Consider the following 15,545-nt stretch of genomic DNA (forward strand, 5'->3'; position numbering starts at 1 on the left):
CTGGACTGTGCTGATGGCTGCACAATTCTTCAAATGTACGCAATCATACATTTACCACAGGTAAGCTGCATACTATGTAAACTCTACCTTATACACAGAAAGTTCAGGGGATTCAGATATAACTTCTGAAGCCACTGTGGAACTCAAAATGGCAATGAAAACATTTCTATCAGGGTTATAACTTGAAGTGAATTACCTGATCACTCACTGGAGGTCTTTTGATGAGAACAAAAGGAACACTAGCTGAGTGACACTGGACAAGTGCTGGTATCCTTAAAGGCCCCCGGCTCAGGCAATGATCGCCCTGACAGTGCTGTTTACAGTCTTGTTACAAAGTCTTCCCAAGCTGTTGTTATTTTATCAGGGGCAAAATAATGGTATACATGGGACCTTGTGCTCTACATCAACAAAAGCAGATGAAGTTACAGAAGACACAGTTAACAGCTAACAGTCTTCACTGCACACTCTTAACTGCAATTTTTCCCCTATTGCAGAAGAGAAAAGTACCAAAGAAATCTAACAGTTGAAAGTTACAACCAATTTAGACAAGGATCTTAGTGGTTAATAAACTCGTAACACAGGATCCTGAGTAACTGCTTCTGGCAGGTCTTGAAACCATTAAAACCTAAAAGCTCTGAGATTATCCACCAGAAACGCTGATGCTGTCCCTTTTTGCTCCATATGTATCTTCATCACCAGTTACAAGAATAAAACCAATTTCCCTTTTGACTGTCAAAATGAATGGGAAAACTGACTTCACACTCAGAAAGACTGCTGTGGAGCAGACCAGCCATGCCCCTGAACCATTCCTTCGGGCATCTGAATCATCATATACTCTGTTGGGCCTTTCTGTGGCTTGCCTGCCTGCAGTTACTTCCAGAGTCCACTTTACTCCACACCAGCCAAAAGATGAAAAGCAAACCACCACCAACCCTCCAACCCACACACGGGAAAAGGAAAAGGAAGGCAGCACATAACCACGGCAATGGAGAGTGGAGATGGTAACAAGAAGGACCTGACATTTCACGGGGAGTGCCCACGTAAACACAAGTACATGTGCGTAGACACGGAGTTACCACAAATTCCCATTTTAGAAGTAAACTAAGTAGACACTCAAAAGTTAAAGAATGACTTGGAATGTCAGTCATGAAAGAATGTTCTCTGAAGATAGGCCCATTTATAGTTCAGGGCATCTAAGCATCCAGTTGAATCTAAGGATACATCTGTCACAGCTCCAGACCAAAGCTGCAAATCCAGTGATATTTTAAAAACTGAAATATGTGTAGAACAGTCACTGAATTTCACTGTTTAGCAACGACCTTCTGCTGGTATAAGGGGCACCACTAGCTGCTTCCTATGTCAACTACTGCTCAGTGTGGTGCCACCAGTGTAGACCAGTCACTCCCAGAATAAATGCACATATGTTTTACAGGCTTTGTACAAGAATATCAAAATTAAACTGTATTGAGTTGTGCCTATGGTTATAAGAACGGCTACTCTCTTGTTGTTTGTGCTTTCTAATACATAAAACAGTACAAGTCAGTGAACAATGAACTTTGTCTTTACAGACCATGGAAGACTTTTTCCTTTTGTCCAAACTATTGGCAAACTCAAATAACATACCAAGACTAAAGTAGAACAGTTAAATTAAGAACCATTAAAATTTTACAAAATGTTCAAAAAGCGCCAAAATAGCATGAATAGCATTGTGCTTGCACACTTTGTAATTTTTAAGCAGCCAAAAATTTCCTCCTGAGGTGCTGTTTTACTTCTGTGAATGACAACACTGAATCTAAATCTTGGTGTTTCATCCTTCCCATTCCTAGACACACTTCCACAACCAAACAAGTGCAAAGAAAAGCTTTAAAAAGTGTAAATGCCCTATTTACATAGCTACTCACTTTTAATATAAAATAAGATTGTACTATGGAACCCCAAACACCTCCAACGTCTCTATGGGCTGCGCAGCAGACAGGGTTGATGGCATTTACAGGTCATGCAGCTGAGGGGAAGAGCAGGCTCAGCAAACCTCAGCACTGTGAGTTGAACGTATTAAGCCTTCCGTAAGGCTTTTCGCAAATCACCATAGAAGTTGGTTAGTGTGCTTGCCATTGCTGTATCTACTGCTGACTGAGGGATCATGCCACGCAGATCTGTCTGAATATAGCCTGTCAAAAGACTCTGGTTTGGATTGTCTTTAAGCGGAACACAAAACCAGCCGCAGGGATGGTTATAGCCACGGACAAATTCTGGTCTCGTTTCACTCCAGTCAAGACTAACCCCTACAAGACAATTTTAAAATGACATATATCATTAATAGTAATAACCAGTATTTGTCTAAAAATCTTATTAAAAATATTATCAGATTCCTATTTTAAATGGTTTTCTTCCCAACCATACTAATGAACTAATCCCCAGCAGTGACCACAGCAAAATGAGAACAATAACTACCAAAGAGAATTCTGGGCAGGGTTGACAGGTAATGGGAAATCCTAATCCCTTCAGAATAGATGACATAGTATCATCTTAGAAACTCCTTGGAAACTACAAATCTTAGCTGCAGCAGCCGGGCCTCAAAGTAACAAGAACAAAACTGTATGGTTCCATAACTATTCCCCACAGGCATAGCCGTCCCCAACTTTAGTACTCACTAGTTAAATAAACAAGCAGATGACAACTTAACAACTCAAGTTTATACTATACACAATAAAGTATCAATTTACCTACACAGTTTTAAAAACAGAAGGCTTTCAGTGTAGTATTTAATTAAAAAATACAACATAATTCAAAGGAAATTATATATATATACACTCTACTATATACATGTGCATGTGCATATATGTATACCAAGACACTGCTTTTAGAAACCTGGAATGAAGTATCAGTTATTGGATCCCTTTCTCACAATCAGTCACGTTATCTATTTCTGCTATTCATTAAGTAGAGGATATTACATAGTTGGGAATAACAAGTGATCAGAAACGGTTGTCCTTAAACATGACATTTAACCTGAAAGGCCCAGGAGACATTTCAGTAGTGGGGGGGGGGGCAGTTAGAGGCAGAACCAAGAGTGAAGGGCTGCAAAACACCATCCTCTAAGCTCAATACAACTACTGCAGTCTTGAAGTCACAACTGGAGCCATCTTCACGGGCTCCACAGAAGACTGGCCTATCAACAACTGAGGAAAGAGAAGCTACTCCTGCTGTTAACACTGACAGACTCTGTGATGGAGGAGTGTCTATGTGTAACTTTCATTATTAATAAAGATACTGCCTTGGCCCTTTAAGAGACAGAAAATTAGGTAGACAGAACAGAATTGTGGGAAAAAGGAAGCAGAGTTGGGGAGACGCTTCAGGCAGTCACCATAGTGAGTCTCCATGCTTCTCCTCTCCGAGATGGACACAGGTTAAGATCTCTCCTGGTAAGCCACACCTCGTGGTGCTACACAGATTACTAAATATGGGTTAAAGGAAGATATGAGAATTAACCAATAAGAGGCTGAAACTATGGGCCAGGCAGTGTTTTAAAAAAAATACAGTTTCCGTGTAATTATTTTGGGTAAAGCTAGCCGGGTGGCGGGACACAGCCCGCCCGCTCCTTTCAACAGACTCTGGAAAAGGAGGAGCCATTGTCAGCTGTCTGCCCACTGCTGAGTCTACCAGGCTCCACACAAAATGAGGAGATAGAATGTGGGAACAAGATATATAGGGAAAAGTCTGGGGTAGACAAGGTAATAATAGGGAGAGGAAGAGCAGTCAGCGTGCATTATGTACACATGTGAAACTGTCAAGGAACAAATTTAATTAATATAAAAAATGAAAAAAATCCATGATAATATGAAACAACATATCTTCTCAACTAATATAGATTGTCATAGATTTATGATATTTAATCTGTCATTTAATGCCTAGGATTTAGCATTTAAGAAAAAACCTGCAATAAATGAGGATTAAAAATACACTTTTAAATATCTGAAGTAGACTTAAAGAAAGAAGAAGAGTTTTAGGTAATTACCACAGGATAAAAGTCCTTCTTCATAGCCTACAGTGTAGGAGAAGTCAACAAACTCTCTCGGGGAAATAATATTCAGAAGCTGGCCAGCAGTGGTGTAACGCATCACACAGCAATTCTAGGAAGACAGACGTCAGACTGGGGTCACCATCAGACACTAGAGTCACATACCAAGATCAGTCTCTAGTAAGAACTGACATTCACTCTAAATGTTTTGGTATAAGAATAGCAATTCCTACAGTGGTTCCAAAAAGGATAATTTCTTTTCTAAATGTCAATGCAATTGTAAGAACATGATGATGATACATAAAAATACAGAGACATTTTAGTATCTAAATCTCTACTTAATTAGAGATGGCTAATCTAATAATGCAGTCAATTATATGGGACCAGTACATATACAGAATGTAAGGATACAAACTGTTTCTGAACTTTGAAGATAAAAAAAATCCACAAATATGTTATGTTTTGACTTAAAAAATCAAGTATGGTAAGAAGTAAATAAAAACAGGTAACAAGCCCCTTTGACTAAACAGTTGTCTAGTATTTAAGGCAATGTTTTTATTAGCTATGGTCTTTGATTTTAATTTAATATAATTGGAAATTTTACATTCAACCTAAAATACAGGGGTGGTGTTTTCTTCTGACTTGGAGATTTTAGACCCTAACCAAAATTTTACAATGAAAGACAAAGACTTTCATAAGCAAGAAAGGGAGAGGTACACTAGGAACAACTCATACTAACTCTCATCAAGATTAGGAAACTCAACTTTAATCTCAGCACTAGGGAGATAGGGGTAGGTGGATCCCCGAGTTTGAGGCTAGCCTGGTCTACAGAGCAAGTTTTAGGCCAGTGAGGGTCATACAGTGAGACCCTGTCTCAAAAAAAAAAAAAAAGAACAAATAAATAAAATAAAATGGAGGAGAAACCTGCGCTCTTAGAAGGCAGCACAGGATTCTCCTACAGTATCTTTGCTATGATTACTACTCGTGAAGAGATTATTGCAATAACACGAGCATGTACAAATGTGGACACTCACACATGTGATCTCTCTCTCTCTCTGTGTCACCCCCCTCCACATCCTTTGTAGTAATTTTCCTAAACAGATACCTCTTCAAAGTGCTCCAAAATATCCAGTGAAGTCATTAACCGGTCCCAATCCAAGCGCCAGGGTCCTGGGCGTATGTGATCTATTACATTATTGACGATGTCATCCATAACACCTTGGGCTTTGTAGCTGGAGAACAAGAAAAGAAACAAAGGCTATCCAAATGAAAACTTTCAATACAGAGCTAACACTGAAAATAGGAGGAAAACTTAATGGAGTTTTTATAAAGGAAAAATATCCTAACAGCTAGTTTAATAAGTAAAAGTTCTAGGGTTTGAGAGATGGCTCAGAGGTTAAGAGCCCTGATTGCTCTTCCAGAAGTCCTGAGTTCAATTCCCAGCAACCACATGGTGGCTCACAGCCATCTGTAATGAGATCTGGTGCCCTCTTCTGGCCAGCAAGCATACAGACAGAATACTAGTATACATAATAAATAAATAAATCTTTAAATAAATAAATAAAAGTTCTACCAATTATTTTCTCAAAATTTGTCCTTTGTCCTCAAATCAGAAATAGAAAACTGAAGGTTATTCTATGTCATCATAAACAGTGATGGCCCTTCACATTATAATATAGCCCTAGTCTACAGGACATTCCAAAACTCCCATGTAATATTGTCCTCTTCTTAGTTATTCTCAACGTTAATTAGTATATGTATATTTTTACCCTGGCTTTTTCCTTTTCCCTCCTCCACATTCTCCCGTATACCTCACCGCTCTTTCAAATTCATTGTTACATGCATATATTTATTCCTAAATATAACCTGCTCAGTCTGCATGTATGTTGCAGGGCTGACTATTTGGTGCTGGCTAACAACTGACATGCTGTTCCCTGGAGAAGACTATTTCTCCCCGCTCAGCATTTAGTTGCCTGTAGTTCTTTGTACAGGTCTGAGGCCTCCTGGGCTTTCCCCATTCACTTTGGCATATTGCTGTTCTTCTTCAGCTCAAGTTTGGGGATACATCTACAAAACAAATCCTAAACCTAAGGCTCAAGGAACATTACAGAAGGGAAGGAAAAATTCTAAGAGCCAAGGAGGACCTGGGCATCTGCTGTGAGACTGTCTCCTTGTAAAGTCAGAAACTATACCATAACACCCATTCATGACTACACTGGCTTTCAAGAACTTTTTAGTCACAGATGTGGAAAGGATATGTATAATACATATAAATGGATACAAACTTAGAGAAGTTATATGTGTACAATTCCTTTAAAATTAATGAAAATGATAATCCAACAAAAGATGGGCAAAGCACGTAAGACAACCAGAAACATCAATAAACACCCTCAGTGTCACTGCAATAAAATATACACTAACAAGATACCATTTAATTCACCCCTCTGCCACATAGTAAACTTAAAATGTCTTTGACTATGAATCTGAGAATGGCACAGGATTTCCCTAGAGAGCTGCAGGCTGTCACAAGTTTGTCTACAACCTAGAGGGCTCCAAGAAGCTACTTGCAAACCCGGTAAAGCCCCTTTCCTAAATTCTCATTTAGTCATTCCCATCTTTCTCAAGTTACTCCAGTAAATCCAAAACCTTGTGAGGACCCAGAGAGGAAGCATGGAAGGTGGCAGAGGGCAAGCAATACTGCGTTCCTTTGTACACAACTGAGGATCCTTCAGAAGCATGATTTCTCACCACAAGCTTGATGCTCCAGCTGTGTAGGCACAACCTCTTCCCTAAGTAAATGTCTCATCCATATTTAAGTAGCAGAGACAATTACTTTGCCTAGAATATGAATTAGCCTTTCATTTCTTAAGAAACATCTATTCTTTTCTTCCTGAAGTCTCAACAGCACAGCGCTCCCTTAGCCTTTCAATCCCAGCTGGGAACAACTGACCTAAAGGATTAATTCCCAGATTGCTCACAATGCTTGATCCAACTCCAATCTCTCCTCAAAAATACTGCACAACTCATCTTTCTGGAAACATCTTTGGTATAGCACTTCAGACATTCTGCACATACTAAGTGGCCTAGCAGCTTCATTTTTTAAAAAGGTTGAGCCCTAAGGATTTGAACATTTTCTTTTAACTCCATGTGGTAACTGTCCATTCTGATTTTTTTTTAAAAAATCAGTAGACTTTTTTGACTACATGCATAATTCATGTTCAATTATAACACTAAAAAGAAAAACAAAAGTTATTCATAATACTACTATTTAGAGATAAATTTTGTCTTAGGCAAAACATTTTAATAAAAACATATACTTTAAATAAGAATATTTGTGCTGAGTATTCATCTATTTTGCATTATAGTACAAATATTTTTATATCATTAAATAATCTTTTAAACACAATTTTTAAAGGCAACCAACATTATACCAAGTACAGATATTTTCAGAGTTTACTATCAAGATGCCTAGTTTTTAATATTCATAATAATGCCATGATGAAACATCAAACAGCTAAATTATTATCATCTTACTGATGGGGTCATCAGGGTAATTTTTTAACAGAATGCTAGCTGGGCATAGGAACTCAAGGACTTAGAAAACTGAAGCAGAAATTGTCACATGATCACCCTCTCAAAAGAGTCATTTAAAAAGTTCTGTTAACACTTAGCAATGCAGACGACTAGAAGGGTCATAGATGCCATGCTAAGAAATTCAGATTTTTATTTGCCTACCGCTATTATTTATGACTAACACAGGCCAAAAATATTTGGCCATTTTCAAGGCTTTGAATTCATATGGTCAATTTGCTTCTAATAAAATTTAAAACTATAAAAATAAAAACTAAATTCTACTGTGATCATGTAAGATAATGTATGAGTTATAAAACTGATAATTTACTTACAGATACCCATTAAATTCTTCTGAGGGTTTTCTCCAAACTGTTACATCTTTCTAGAAAAATAAAAACATTATTTGGTGGTAATCACATAGGTGGAACCTTTTGCACAAAATTATTTCTGTAAGTTTAGAGCACTTAACTTCGCATTAAAAAACAACTTAAGTAATTTCTCAGCACAAGTAGTTACTTATGCCACAAAGAAATCTGTGTTTGGATTTCTTCTGTATCACTCTGTACTTATAGTATGCACCTTAAGGATTTTTTAGTAGCTTAGCGATTTAAAGACTTTAAAGTTCAATAGCAGAACTATATTTGTGGCTATTATTTGCTTCATTCCAATCTTAGCTATTTACTATTACTGATACATTCAGCCTATGACATTAGGAACATTAAATATTTCATTCTCAAACTATACATGCCTAAATTACATAATTCACATTTATTCTATGTTACCTTTTCGTAGTTCCTACATTTCCACCCAACATTTCCCAAATGACTCTAAATACGAAACTAACTAGAGAACTAGAGAAGAGTACAGTTCTAGGTTTGGTGCTAATGCTCCGCCACACAATACTTTGGTCAGGTCACATGGTAAAGAAGAACACTAACTGGCCACTCACAAACACTTGACTGACACATGTGACTTCCGTACAGACTTTCAATGACCAACCTTCCTTAAACTCTTTCTTTGTTGGCTTGGAAAACCATTCTCTGCTCTCATGAACCGATTATCAAGTCCAACAAGAAAAGAGCTACTGAGTTCCTTCCTTGGTAAGACAACCCACCATCCCATCTACAGAATCATCCACTGTACACATAATTCAGCACATCATGTTTCATCTATATTTTCCTGATCTTTTAAAAGTTATCAGACAACTCACTGGCCTTATGCTAACGATTCAAACAGTAATTACATATATTTACCATTTTCTTGGCAACTCGCCACTTATCTTCTTCAATGTTATGATACTGGATAAGAGTGTTTTGAAGTTTAGTTGAAAAAGAGGCAACATCAGTTAGGCCTTCCATCTTGATCTTCCTGTTGCAGAAACCAAGATTAGCATCAGCAAATACTGGAGAGAGTCAAATCTTTATTCAGAATGAATTCTCCTGAGGGAGCTCTAAAAGACAGCTGCACCTGCACCCCACTCCCAAGGAGCTAATCAGAAATTCTGAGAATAAGACCTGGGTAGAAATTTTCCCTGGAAGCTTGAGAGGAATGCTCCATAGCCAGGGACAGTAGACTCTTTGCTATTAGAATCACTCATATAAAATACTAAAAAGAGGCAGATGAAGAAGAGGGAGGAGGTGGCTCTCCTTATCTAGAGGCTGTTAATGCTCAAGTATCCCTCTAATTCTCAGCTGTCCAGTGAGCTCCCAAGTCCACATCCAGAGCCCATTTAGAACTTTGCTCTGAAAGAAAATTTCTAGGTGCCCAGCATTATCTTAGCAATTTACGATTAAAATGACATTGAGCTTAGAGTCTCAAGTCCAAAGGCTGGGAATCCCCCTTAATAATTAATAAAGATTCCTATCCACACTGCCATTCCCCATTGCCTAGGGCTCTATTTCCAAGGGGTTTATGCTCATCAAGACTTTTGATTTTTGGACTTGGGATTTCTCTGCCTGACTGCTGGATTCCAAATCTTAGCATGACTAACAACGTGCAATGCCAGAAGCCGCCAATATTCCTCCAGTCTTCCACACAGACTTCTGCAAGTTACTCTGCTTTCTTCCATTCATTCCTCACAGTGCTTGGCAGGATCTGCAGCTGATGCACTATTGCCACACAATTCTACTCTTTAACCACCTCACCTCAGTCACAGAGCGAAGGTCATTGTCACAGCACTGTCTACCTCTCACCTAGAACACTACGGCTCTTAATGTCACTGTTGACACTTTTCCCCACATACAAAATCTGCTATCCCTTTATCATCTTTTGATGCCAAGATATCAATTCTTTGCGTAATTCCTGCATCATCCCTACTCTTTCCATCCCTGTAAAAGGTTAACAGAGGAAAGTTGCCCATTATCAACCATCAAATCGCTAAAAATAAAACCAGGAAAGACTTCATTAGTAATTCTGTCTTCCAACCAGGGCTCAGAACTATTTATCTAAAAACTAAAGGTTACAGAAATAAATCAAAGCTGTAGCCAATATTTAAATATCATAATGTAGAGTTTAGAAACCTCCAATACTAAAATAAAAAGATGAGAAAGTATACATGAAAAATTAAATAACCTAAAACTTGAGAGCTATAAAAGTGATATAAACTTTTTAAGTATAGACCACACCTAGCCCTAAAGTGGATGAGCTCATTCCAAAAGTTTACCAGTCAAGAATATACACTGCCACTCAAGAACATGCCAACTTCACAACCAGTACTGCGACCTTATTCAAGGGTGTGGTGTAAACAAGTGCAAATTCTTGGAGAGCTTATAAAAGAAATGCACCCAGTACTGGATCCTTGTGACTAGACCACATTCTGTAAACCCAGAGGCCTCCTACTGGCTTCCTGTGGGTGGCTGATAAGAAATTTTATTTTTTTCAAAATTATTTGACAGAAATCAAACGAAATGGAAAGCTGCTATTATCATGACCAAACATTAGCTTTATACAAAGCCAGCCCAGAAATGTAAGCAGTACAAACGACCTATAAAGATGAGAGTCTGGAACTTAAAGACTTATCTTGGCAATCATTAACATCTAGTCACCAACGCAATCTCAAGCTGTTTGGTATTGCTTGTGCGCAGCTGAGATTCACGCATAATTTCTATTCTTTTTTTTTTTTGATGAACTGCCTCATAAACTGGGTTAGCTCACCCACCAGTGTTTTCTTACAAGCCATGCTGTAATTATTCATTTATAGTCTACCATTTAGCTGCAGAATCTTTAGGAATATAAAATATAGCTGTTCAGGGTTGTGCTCTGACTAGCATGATGTAGAAACCCAATGAATAAAATATGTATTGCTATTTACACCAGTCATCTTTGAACTTCTGAACAAGGAGGGTCTCCGTTACCATAAGGAATGAACAGCTTCTCAAGAAAGTCTGCCACTATTTGCCAGTACCCAGCTCCAACATGATGGAAATAGGCAAAACCCAGCTTTTGCTCTTAAAAGCTTGACTTATTCTGTCTGTAATAAATCTCTACGGCACTAACAAAGCTAAAACTCCGGAAACTGATTAAAAGTCTCTTTACGGATGCTGAAGGAAGGAACCAGAGATTGACATAAACATAACATCAAAGGTTCTCTTTGGATACCTGAGGTATTTCGCTCAGCAGTCACTTCCTGCATGGAAATCCAGAATGGATGGCGGTCACTGTCTGGGTTGCTGTGTGTGTCTGAGTACCTGGCTAAATTTAACTCTAGAATGAGGGGAGCTTGTACTGGGGTTGGCAAGGTTCTGGCTCTCCCCTGATAAAGTCAAGTGCTTCAATTAACTGAGAACAAAGCACACAGTTTGCCCTCCTGCAACCAGCATCCCGGAAATACTTTCAAATGCCAGTCTGAATTTCTTTTTACTTAATTTTTCATTCTCTTGACCTTACATCAGAAATGTCTCCAACCATAACCAATATCAAAGATAAGTGGTACCCCACCCAACTAAACAACTTCAACAACTCCATACCAGAGGTCATAAAGTCTGTCAGTCCTCAGACCAAGTATTAATTATTGCCCATTTTATATCTTTTTTGAAATTAACCTTTATGTTTTCTATGTCCATATTTCTGAACAGAAACTACTGGGGCTTCTGAAGGCTTTCTTGACTTGTGTAACCAAATTCCAGTTATTCTCAACTATATGCCACGATGAAACGGCAATAGGATAACACAAGGCATTTTAGGACCTGCAGAACAGCTGGGTGATTAAAAGTGCCTTAGTCTGATCCCAAAATGACTCCTCCCAGCTGTTCTCTGCCATCTACATGTACAACATGAGCCCTGTCATGTGTGCACCTGCAGACACACATACATCCAGTGCACAAAATTTTGAAAGAAAATACTTTAAACAACCCCATAGCTATTTGTTCTTTTGTAATTTAAAACACTTATAAAGATTCCCTGGTATCATAACTTTTAATCGTCCATTATTCAATCAATACAGTTTTTATGTGCATCAGGTCACTTTAACAAGCCACAAACTTTCTTCGACAAGATTGCAATCTAAAGCCTTATCACACTATACATTCTAACATTAAAAATGCTAACAGATGCTCGATCTCCAGCCTATCTTGAGCCACTAATTCAACTTAACTAACTCGAGTCAAGTGCAGTCGCTTTCCATTTCTGAGACTGGCCCTTGTCAGTACAGAGGCAGGAGGCAAGCAAGCATACTTCTGTGGGGTGTACCCACAATCGCCTTTCACATGCTCACCCTTGGCCGTGTTAACACTCTTTACAACCTGCAATATTTACATTCTAATGATACCACGGCCTTAGCTTTGAATCTAATTTAGTGCGCAAGTCCTGAATGCTCTTAATTCTTTTGTAGAATAGTTTTGAAAGTCGTAACGTCCTATTCTGAGCTTAGTCTTTCTGATACGTTACACTGTGCTCCTCCATTGGATTTTCACGACAACTCTGTGAGCCCTTGCTGCCACTATCACTACTTCACATAAAGGGAATGCCGCAAGGGAAAAGAGAAATTATTTGTTCAAGATTCCAAAGGTAAGCGAGGGAACAAGAGCTCCAAGCCAGGATCTTTGATCTGAGGTTTACAGGTTAGTCTTGAGACACAAAAGCCGAAAGCTGATCCGCAGATTCTCACAAACTTCACATTAAAACCTGACCGCCAAGTAGTGTATAACTGTCTTCCAAGCTCCTGAACCCCCAAACCTCAAATAACCTCGCCTGAGTGGCTATGAAGGAAATCCGCAGCAGTAACTTCCATGAGTTACAACATGGACTTGCACTGGATAAGTGTCTCTTGCGAGCCCTGTCTCCATGGAAGCTCGAGGAGAGGAAATGGCCCTTGCACCTCTTCCGAGGACCACGGCAGAGTCTCCGCGTAGCACGCCCTCAGGACCTTCCCCCACAGCTCTAGGTGCCCTGCCATCACCATTTAACAGACGGGGAAACTGAGGCCTACTCGGCTCGCGGCCCTTAAGAGGCGGCGGCTCTCGTCCCGCTGGGCTCTCATCCGCAACCCGGGTCAGCCACCCCTCTCCCCTCTGCGGGGCTAGGAAACGCTCGGTCCGGCTCGGCCGCCCTCCCTCCTTCCCTCCAGGCCGTTACCTGAGGATGCCAGGCGGCCGCCAAGTCCAGGAAAAAGCGGCTCGCCGTTCCTGCAACCCCGCGCTTCAGCAAGCTGGTTTCCAGTCCGCCCAGGCGCGGCTGGCTGCAGCCAATGGGCGCGCGGTGCCTTCCGACCACAGCCAATCAGAAGGCAGCAAGCAGCTCAGGTCGCGGCGGGCCACGCCCGCAGCCCCGCCCTGCGCGGACCCTTGGGACCTCCGGGAAGTGTTAGCGGAGCAACGTGTGCTCGCTGGGATTGGCTGGCGCCTCGGCGTGAGGGGCTCCCATTGGCCGCCGAGGATGGACCGATTCCGCGTGCGTCTGGGCTGGCCCGAGCCGGAGTTCCCTGGCTGTGCGGGTTTACATGTGGGCTTGGAGCAGAGCCAGGGGGCCGCGGCCAGTTGGTTGTGAAATGCTTGTGCGAGGCTGCAGGGAGAAATTACAAATGAGGAATGATGGTGAGGGAGAAGGGTCCTGAGTCTCCGTTGTGAAGATCCCCAGTGGGGTCCTGCTAAGGCAGGCTGCAAAGTCTGCTGAGCAAAGCCCCCCCCCCCCCCCCATGCCCTGCGAGGAAGACCCCTCTCCCTGAAGACTGGCTAGCCTGGTGCTGGAGAGTAACACTAAGCAGTGCAACCACAGTGCAAATTGACCTTTTAGCCAAACGGTTTTCTTGTCTTCAGATAAGGGAGTTCAAAGAGCATCCTTGAAAGTAGAGGAGAGGAGTTTGGCAGCTGTGCTTATCAACCCCGACGTAATGGTTTTAACACTCTAACAAGAGGACAGTCATGCTGGTAGCTGTGAAGTGATCCATCTGATGGGATTCTTGCAAGTCTGAACCCTGAAGAACAGGTCGTTTAGAGACTGCATTTACTAAGATACCGCGGCTTGCGAGCTGAGAGCAGGAAGGGCTGCAGTCATAATTTTTGACACACCTGCAGTAAGAATCAACAAAACCGTGTAAAATTTTAAATTACCATGGCTAAAGAATCGCTTAACACCACTTGCTCTCATGCTTTACAGACTTCATTGTCCCGTCCCCTAAGATAGGTTTTTTTTTTTAATTACTTTTAAAGTTTACAGGTTTTTGTGGTGGTGGTGGTGGTTTATATGTATGGTTGACTTTCCTGCATGTATGTCTGTACACTACATGTGTGGTGTGTGGTGCACATAGTGCCCACCGAGGTCAGGTGACTGGAAGAGGCTGTCAGATCCCCTGAGACTGGAGTTGTAGACCAACCATTGTGAGCTGCTGTATAGGTTCTGGGAATCCAACCCCTGTTAACCTATTTAATCCAGAATAATATCTGATAATAGACATGTGCTATTACCACCGTCCTTACACATACAGAGGGAGTGCAGCACACAGGGCAACAGGTAGAAATGCCTTTCAAATGGTTTGCAAAATGAGAAAATAAGGTTATCATCTAGTGTTAAAATATAAAAGAGACATGTATAAGAAGCTTGGATGACTGCATGGAAAGTTATTCTAAAGGTATAAAAAATATTTCCCTGGCAAGCCAATCATGCAATTTAACATATGAACATATCAAAGGAAAGGCAGAACAGTTTTCTCAAACAATATACCAACAGTTTCTCAACTGTAAGCAATAAATCTATAAATAGAATAAAATAACACATAAATATCCTCAGATCCCTGAAATTTTTTTTAAAAGATTGTTCCCTAAACTCTATGGCCCTACTCAACTATGATGCCTATGACCTACAACAAAAACCAGCCAAGATACACCTTTTGCAATAGTGGCACCACATTTGGGCAATAGTCAACGGTAATGTAATTAGACTCAGGTCTGCTTACCAGAAAGGATATCATGACTGGTACTATAAACCTAGTCAAGCACATGGAGCTATTGAGACTGTGGATCTTAGAGGACCTGCTTCCTTCAGTTTCCTGAACCAGTGTAATTCCTAACTGTATTCTAAATACTTAAACATTTTACCTACAGGTAAGTGGTAGGTCTCATCAAAGAAGCAGGCTTTCCCACTTCCATCTGTCTGTTCTCCCTTCCTTCCTTCCTTCCTTCCTTCCTTCCTTCACTTCTTTCTTTCTTCCTTCACTCTTCCTTCCTTCCTTCTCTTCTTTCTTCCTTCTTTCACTCTTCCTTCCTTCCTTCTCTTCTTTCTTCCTTCCTTCACTCTTCCTTCTTTCCTTCCTTCCATCTTTTCCTCCCTCCTCCTCCTTCCTTCCTTCCTTTCCTTCTTCCTTCCCTCATTCCTTCCCTCCCTCCCCCTTCGTTCCTTCCTTCCATTCTTCCTCCCTTCCTTCCTTTTTTTGCTTTTCAGCACATCACTACAGAAAGCTACAGAAGTCAAAATTCAGTGAACAACTGCCTGGGATTCCCAGACTGAGCTGATGACATCTACA

The 15,545-nt window shown here is 40.5% G+C and overlaps 1 protein-coding gene across 1 annotated transcript; it reads right to left on the reverse strand.

Moving 5' to 3' along the window:
- Positions 1 to 1,394: 1,394 nt before the first annotated feature.
- Positions 1,395 to 13,294, reverse strand: Stard4 (StAR related lipid transfer domain containing 4). The gene is made up of 6 exons (XM_038329688.1): positions 13,163 to 13,294; positions 8,845 to 8,959; positions 7,924 to 7,973; positions 5,124 to 5,250; positions 4,016 to 4,130; positions 1,395 to 2,282 (listed from the first exon to the last, which is right to left on the reverse strand). Exons 2-6 carry the CDS (start codon positions 8,947 to 8,949, stop codon positions 2,053 to 2,055), a joined length of 627 nt encoding a protein of 208 aa, XP_038185616.1. The 5' UTR covers positions 8,950 to 8,959; positions 13,163 to 13,294; the 3' UTR covers positions 1,395 to 2,052.
- Positions 13,295 to 15,545: the final 2,251 nt, after the last annotated feature.

This window comes from Arvicola amphibius, chromosome 5 (genome assembly GCF_903992535.2).
Source record: "Arvicola amphibius chromosome 5, mArvAmp1.2, whole genome shotgun sequence".
Taxonomy (NCBI): Eukaryota; Metazoa; Chordata; class Mammalia; order Rodentia; family Cricetidae; genus Arvicola; species Arvicola amphibius.

Excerpts from the sequence above, each read along its gene's own strand:
- Stard4 (XM_038329688.1), bottom strand. The coding sequence starts at position 8,949 with ATGGAAGGCCTAACTGATGTTGCCTCTTTTTCAACTAAACTTCAAAAC. Across the intron at positions 7,974-8,844 it reads GGCGAGTTGCCAAGAAAATG|AAAGATGTAACAGTTTGGAG; the intron begins GTAAATATATGT and ends TTATTTTTCTAG. Across the intron at positions 2,283-4,015 it reads AGAAGGACTTTTATCCTGTG|GGGTTAGTCTTGACTGGAGT; the intron begins GTAATTACCTAA and ends ATTGTCTTGTAG.